This window comes from Plectropomus leopardus, chromosome 14 (genome assembly GCF_026936395.1).
Source record: "Plectropomus leopardus strain MGB_pleo_1.0 chromosome 14, ASM2693639v1, whole genome shotgun sequence".
NCBI lineage: Eukaryota > Metazoa > Chordata > Actinopteri > Perciformes > Serranidae > Plectropomus > Plectropomus leopardus.
Window position 1 is genome coordinate 2,199,317 of NC_142189.1, and position 8,184 is coordinate 2,207,500.

The following is an 8,184-nucleotide window of genomic DNA, read 5'->3' on the forward strand; positions in this document are numbered from 1 at the left end:
TGGACCAGTGATCTGCAACCTTCTCTCTCTTTTTACATCAAAGAACCTTTAATGTGAACAACTGTCTTGTTACAACCTTTTTGTCACAAGCTGCATGAAGTTCAACAAAGACTGAAAGAGTGTTTAATCTGATTTTTCTGTCGAGGCCTAAAGAGACAAAACTATCCAGTATTTTGTAAAATAAAAGCTGAGATTACAAATTGAGAAATTCAGGAAAAATCAAAGATTATTCGCAAAGATTAAAAATCTTATTAATCATCAAGAAACTACCCCTCGGATTTTCATGAAAAACAGAATTCAAAGAGAGGTCGTGGTGGCTGATTTGTTACCTGTGGGAGGGGTCTCTCCCCAGGTGAGGTCCTCCTCCAGTGAGGCTGCCTCTGCTGGAGCCCAGGCCAGGTGAGGAGGCCCCGTCCTGGAACTCCTGGTCCAGGTTGTGAGGAGGTGTGCTGACATCGGCAGAGGAGGTGTCGGGGTCCATGGTCGGAGTGACGGAGGTGACCATCGGGGAGAGCGGCTCAGGGGCCACGGGTGAGAGAGCTGCGACGCTCATGGTTAGAGAGAGAGGTACGGGATTCCTAGTGTGAGTGGACGAGCCTCATCGGAGTAAACTGGAGAGAGAGAAATATGTCGAGGTCAACGAAAATACAGAGAGTCAGAGAACAAACAAATACGAAAACAAGCGTGAGGAGAGGACGAAAGTAACTGAACCAGCCACCTCCCTCGACTCAGACTCAACCGGACAAGTCTCACGTTGTTATGGCCCAGCAGCCGCGGTGCAACATCTGTGTAGTTCTTCTAATTTACCAACATCAGAATCAAGAGATCATGTAAACAAATCAATACACAGCTGACTGAGTCTCATTGAAACACCTTTGTTTCATATTTCCACTAAGCCTTCTGGCCAATAAGAGGTCACCATGAGTGAGTGATGAGCCAATTACAGAGCTAGATTACTGTCTGACCTTTCAGTCTAATGTCTGACGTCCAACTGTGGAAATACACAAACACACACGGACATATAAATCTCACTGTGATCTTCATATACAGCAGGTGGAGAAATAAAACAGCTGCTCAGATATAAAGAGGCGATGAGTCACATGTACTGAAAAGACAAACAGAAAGCAAACTACATAGAAAAAGGCTGAGTGTATTAAAACAGAGTATAAAAATAAGAGCATAAAAACAGGAGTAACACACCTTCAGCTATTTGTGTTTTTGTGCTGTAATTATGGAGCTTAGTACAATCATTTCAACAGAGAATGTGTAACTGACTTAAAGAATAAACAGGAGAGAAATGAAAGCGAACACTAAGGCATCTGCCTCATCTTCACCTGTAAAACTATACTGAAATGTCAGCATACAAAACAAACAAATAAATAAATCTAAAAGTAACACCAGAATACCCAGCAGACATATTCAGTGAACCAAAGTAACAAAACAAGATATTAAACAAACAAGACCAAGATAATAAAAGCCCAATAAATCACTAAATGAGAGAACAGACTTATCTCTTCATAGTGGTGATATCAGGTCTGTCCTTATTGAGACCATCAACAAAATCCAGAACGTTTTCCAGTCAACAAGATACAGTCAAACAAATAATACATAAAATGCAGCATTTACTTAATAACACAGCTGTTGATTTTTTGGAGAGTGTATTAATTAACATATTATAGTCAAGCTAGGCAGGTTTCCATTATAGATCTGCATAAAACGTATGTTTTATTATCAAAATGTCGATAAAACACCATTACGAGACGACTGTGTACATGCTATCATCCCAGTAACCATGGTGATGGATGTTCAAAACATTAGCAGCTTTATTTCTATTGCAGCCACCGCACTAGCCGTCATTATTTCCAATCCAAGGCCACGTAGGCGTGTTATGGAGCCATGATGGAAAGGCGAGCCCCTTATACGTGGGAGCGGACACGTATGAGAGACTTCTGGGAGCTTTTAGTCCATGATTTCACAGAGGAATTGTGGATTCAAAACTTACGGACGATCTGCTCAACTTTTGAGGAGTTATGTGAAGCAACAATCAAAGCAGAAGTTTCCAATAATAAATACAAAAAGAACACACATATTCACTGTACCTCTCCATCTGCCCGGCGTTTAAAGACTTAATAATCCCATATTTGAAAACCAGATGGAGTAATCCAGATTGTTGTGGAAGCAGATGATCAAACATGTGGTCGGACATCAACAAACTCTCTCTCCCTTTTTCTGACTCTCCCTTCTGTCTGCAGGAAGGAGACAAAACCTTTCCTTTCTTTTTTGCCTCTCAGACACTACTTTGTTTTCTCACGCTCTCTCTCTCGCTCTCTCTAAGACATGGCTGACACAGCATGGCACTGTGTGTGTGTGTGTGTGTGTGTGTGTGTGTGTGTGTGTGTGTGTGTGTGTGTGTGTGTGTGTGTGTGTGTGTGTGTGTGTGTGTGTGTGTGTGTGCCCGCTCCCCTTCATCTCAGCCGAAGCTTTAAATCCTTTTTAGCGCCACCCAACGCAGCGAACAGACAAATAAAATGTTTTATTCATACTCTTTTTTTAAAAACTCTTTTCTCTGAATAAAATATGCATCCAGTTCAGTTCGTCTGCAGCTTCCAGCGCGAATTTAATACCAGCGTGAGAACATAACAGAGAGACGTTCCAATGGAAAAATAACACTGATAAAATAAATCTCTCTTATTGAATACCTTAACATAAAGATAAACACAGATTAAGCAAAGAAGCTGCATCTGTTAATTTATCTGTTTAACTAAAAGAAATTAATGAATAGAGATTAAATAAGGAAACAAGTACTTATAAATGTATATATCACTCCAATACCATCAATTAAACTGTAATAAATAATCACCGAACTGGTATAGAAGTAATTCTTTTTAATAAAATAAATAAAACTAAACCGTTACAGAAGATAAATAATCTATTTTTTTCTGTCTTTTTACAGGTATACAGGTACTGGTGCACTCTTTATTTCTATATTTAAAGTTGGAGATATTCCTGATAGTTATTTTGCTTTGTTTAAGTTAAAGAAAAATGTAAAGTCGTGATATCGAAATATAAATCAAATTTAAAAGCCTGATTTTTTTCAGTATGTTTGTCTCTTGTAGTCTGGTCTCATTGTTCTCCAGAGCAAAACGAAGATGTAACATTAACAAAAAAGAATAACAAATGGTTGTTGTCGCTGATTCAAAAGGTGCAACTTTAATTACTAATTTCTCACACATTAAAGCTGTGAGGTGGACTGTTGTCTCCCTCTGATTTACTCTGAAGTTCAATGACAAAAAATAAAAGACAAATAATACCCACGCTTTCAAAAAAAATGTTGTGTCTGCTGCCAAACATGATTTTACTTTCTTGTATGAGAGAGTAAAATCTCTCTCTCTATTACACACACACACACACACACACACACACACACACACACACACACACACACACACACACACACACACACACAGTGACCCGGTAAGCAGCAGAGTCGGGGTGTTGCAGTGCGGGCGTGACTCAGGCTCTGTATTGATCAGCATCAGCAGCAGTGAAGCAGAGAAACGATGTCAGTGGAGCAGCAGAACAAAAAAACAGTCGGTGATAAACTCAACCTGCCTGACGGGATTAATGACGGTGACCCAGTTCAGACCAGTTCAGCTGAGGACAGGGGTCACTCTAGTTCCAGTGGTTTGACCGGGTGAAGAAAGACAATAAAGATCGAGGAGGCCTTTTCGAATCAGCCCCCTCCCGTATACAACCACCTGCTGTCATGTGACTGTCCACACCAGCGTCACTGTGTGGCGTCAGAGCTGAGAAACACAGCGGGTCTTATTCATGAAACATGAGCACAACAGATTTATGTTAAGTGTCAGCAGAAAGAAATTCACGTGTATTCGGGCATTCATCAATATTTTAGCAGCTTCGATCTGTTGACTAACAAAATCTACACCTGCCTCTGACCGCTCGTACAGCTTGTGTAATAAGAAATGCACATAGAAATATTGATTTTTATTACAAGACGTTACAGTTTTAATTTGTATTTTGCTCTGATGGGTGTATATAAAGCGATTTTTGGGCTAAAATTTTGTTTTATAATAATTCTGAACTTAAGTTTTGTGCAAATCTATAATGTAAACCTGCCTGGTGACTGATCTAACTTTCCAAAGACTCTCTGCTGCTGAGAAATTAATGTTCATGAACTCTCAGTCAGCTCCTCATTGACGTTCACTGTCTGCTAACTGCTCAGGCTTAAACATCATTAATCTCAATGAAGAACACAGCTGATTCACACTCCTTCAGTCAGTTTCACATTTCTGAGAGAAATAAAATGTCTTCAACTGCACTGTGAAACAAAACTGTCCAGTATTTACATGTGACAATTAGAGGAAAATGGCAAAAATAAGAAGGACTTTGTGTAGCAGGAATGTTTTATCAATGTAACTTACATGTTTACAGACTTATTCTGTATATTATCAAAATTTAATCTAATTTTTCATTTTCTGTTTTCATTGATGCATTTATTTATTGTTTCGTGTGTAACTAAGGCTAATTTTTACATCTATTAACTTTGTTTACTCATCAGTCTTTAAAAACTACTCCTCTCTATCTAGAAAAAATATCTTTCTCCATTCCCTGAAACATTACGTAAGGTGTGCCACGATGAGATTAGTGGACAGAAACAGAAATGGCATCATCTGCATCACCATGACATCATCAGACAGGAGGTAGAGAGAAGAAGAGGAAGAAGAGGAGGAAGAGGAGGAAGAGGAGGAAGGAGGTGAATAGGAGGAGATGACGCTGATGCCAATGACCATCATGCTGAGAACTATGACAGCAGTTATGATAAACGCATGACTGAGATCAATAATCCTCCTCATCAGCTCATCAGGGCTGAAGAAGAGGACTATTGATCTGTTCATTATCTCTGTGAATCACCTGTTTAAAATGGTCCAGGGTCATTATTGTCATTATCTGTAGCATTAAGTCCCAGTGAGTCACATATCATTTAATAAATCACGCCTTAAAACTCATTTTCTCATAGTTTAATGTTTCCTTATTTTACTTCACTCTTTTTACCTCTGTTAAACATTATTACTGCTCTGTATTTATATAGAGCCTGCAGGGTATTGTACATTTTCCTGTTGACAAATGTTATATTTTTTTGTGTGTTCAGCTGACCTGCTGTGCACTAAGTAGAAGACTTAACTGGGAGTTAACTAATGGAAGGTGCACCAGCTGAATACTGTCCATCATGCCTATAATAAGTACCAAAGTACACTGTCCTAATTACAGTTATTTATCAAGCCTTTCTGGGAAATTCTAGGGAAATACTGGAAAAATACAGCGTTAATCAAATATACTGTAAGTAAATTTTTAGTGTCTTTGGCAGAAATGTTCCTCAACAAATCTCTGCTCTGACAAGGCTGCTCCCCTTTTTCAAAATGCTGTGTTTCATTAAAGCTGATTAGTAAAAAAGATGGCAGCATGCAGTATAACCACACACGTTTTGAAGTTCTTGAGTGAGCCTTCTTTTCATTTAAACATAGAATTGGTTGATTTGAAATCATGAAAGTTTTTATTATTACTCTAAAAGGCAGCAGGAGATAAAAAAGCACGACAGTACGACACTGACTCCCCTCCTCCCCCCACACTGGCACAACAGAGCTGTGTGGTCATGACTTAATTAGACAGCAAATAGGTCATTTTCCTGCAGAGATACCGACAGGGATGCAGGCTGGACACGTGAGCACACTATCACACATAAAGTATACATACAAACACACAAACACACACACACAAACACACACACACACACACACACACACACACACACACACACACACAAATAGAATAAATAATTCCATTCTTCAAAACTAACTTCACACTGTGGTGCCAAAATTCAAACTACAAAACTAAGCATAACGTTAACTGGCCAAACTTCCACTGGCTCCGTGTGACGGCAACATTTATACTGGCATGCATGCACGTTGGGAACAAGTGCTTTAACATGTACATGTCATCCTTCTAAAATCCCACACACTGTATATACTGTATACATGTATATACTGTACATTACCACTCACTTCTTATATGTACTATATATATATATATAATCTACAACTTTAACTGTATCTTTTATTATCTATTCCTTTGTGCTACTCGTATTTATCTAAAATTTGTCAGAAACACAACTTATTTAAAGACATTGTATGCTGTTGCAATCTATATACATTTGCAAATTATGTACACAACAGTTCTATGCTTCCTTTTTTTACCCACTCTGTTCAGCTTTGTTGGGCTTGTTTTTAGCTGCATGTCTGTAGGTGCATTTCCATTACAGATTTGCGAAATTTTCAAAATGTCGATAAAACACAAATGCAAGATAACTGCATTTCACATATGAGGGATTTCTGGGAGCTGATAGTCCACGATTTCACAAAGAAACTGTGGATTCAAAACTCTCTCAGAGTTATGTGATGCAGTAACAGCTCTTGTAGCTCCTGCTGCATCATGAAGGAGCCAGTTCCTACTGACAAGCACATAGCCGTAGCATCATGTGACCTAGAAAAGACTAAAAAGTCTTTCCATTGCAGTTTTGCAAAATGTTGCTCTTTCAAATTGCCTGAAATACCTAGCTGAATATTCACTGAGTTTGTGTTTAAGTTATTATCAATTTCTGTTATTGCCATTTTGTTTATTGCTATCTTTTTCTGTTTGTTTGTTTGTTTGTTTGTTTTACATGTTAGAAATAAATATCTATTAAATAAAATCAAAACATATGTGATAATCAGCCCTCCCTCCTTCGTCAAGACTCGTCTGATTCCTCTGAGCTTCAGTCTCTCACAAAGAGACGCGCACACGACTACAAACATACAGTCCTTTAATCTGTGCGAGCTCAGCTGAGCGTTTTGAAACATCTCTCCGTTTCGCAGCTTGCACACGTTACAGAAATCATCTTGTTTAACATCCTCTCTGACGTCTAATCCTCTCTGATCTCATGATTCAAAGCTCGGCCGGCTGTTTGTGAATCAGCAGTCTGGAGTCAGACAGGAGACGGTTTACACGGGATCTGATTCATCTGTCTTTTGTGAGATTAAAGCCCAGATTAAAGCCACACTGGGAGAGAGTTTTATGTAACACAGCAGCTGTTTTATCAGCTGAATTCACGAATGGAGGCTGAGGCCAAGAAAAAAGGTTTCTCCCACTTTAATCATGATGCTGCAGATTCTACAAATGTTCCTATATTGATTCTTAAATGTGTGATTTTGCTTCTCTTTGAACAGCTCTGCCTTCCTCCATGTAGTGATGTTCCTAGCCGAGATTGAGTTGGTTTCAAATTTGTAATTTAATATTGAAAAGCACTGTATGTTACGTCAGCTGGGATGGCTCTGGTAGCTGTACATCACACGCATGCTGCTGAATAAAAATGCCAAACCCCTTTTTTTGCAACCTTTTCTCCTAAAAGTTGTTTATATGATATACAGTATATCATACCGTATACCACGAGTACGGAGCAGCTCGTGAATAATATGGGTGGGCCAGATTTAGAAGGCTACAGCTGCTATTTCAATGTGTCAGATACGTTTTTAAATCAACTTTTAGATTCTCAGTCCTATTTATTGTCAAGTAGAGTTTTTTTCTTACATACAAGGAATTCACCTCATTGTTTTGGTGCATAATAAACAGTAAGAGAAAGTGAAGGATACAAAAGCAAGTACTGCAACAACATAGAAACATAAATATAAAATCTGAAAATGAAAAAAAAATGCATTTTAAAATGAGTTTTGCAGAGGAATGTGCAAAAGTTTATTTGCTCCTTCCTTCCCTGTTTGACGACAGCAAACTTTACTCTCATTTTTTTCTTTTAAATTCCAGCGTTTACCTTTTTTTCGTCATTCTGTTTGCTGTTTCTAAGTTCTGAGGTTTCTGCTGGTCTGTGAACCCAGAACGCTCTGCATTGAAAGTGTGGCATAATAATTACGAAAACATATAAATATTTCAACAGCGCTCCTCATGAACGGTCCAGCTCCAAAAATAGAACATTTTAATCACCACATATAAATGAATGTGTGGGGAAATCCTGCTCTGTGAACTAAAAACGGTTGTTCTAAGCATTTTCTGCCCTTCCTCCATGACAGTGTTTCCCATCCGTCTGTGATGATGCTGCCAGCCGCACCTTCACAACCA

General features: G+C 38.7%; 1 protein-coding gene across 2 annotated transcripts in view; it reads right to left on the reverse strand.

Annotated features, from left to right (window-relative positions):
- akap6 (A-kinase anchoring protein 6) overlaps positions 1-8,184 on the reverse strand; it is a 213,072-nt gene that overhangs the window by 190,523 nt on the left and 14,365 nt on the right. The window contains exons 1-2 of one of the 2 annotated variants that reach the window (XM_088087262.1): positions 2,100-2,277; positions 330-611 (exon numbers count right to left, since the gene is read on the reverse strand). In XM_088087262.1, coding sequence (XP_087943388.1) covers positions 330-553 — 224 coding nt within the window. In that variant the 5' untranslated portion in view covers positions 554-611; positions 2,100-2,277. Of the gene's footprint in view, positions 1-329; positions 612-2,099; positions 2,278-8,184 lie in introns of those variants that run through there. The other variant, XM_042501072.2, reaches the window with a different exon arrangement.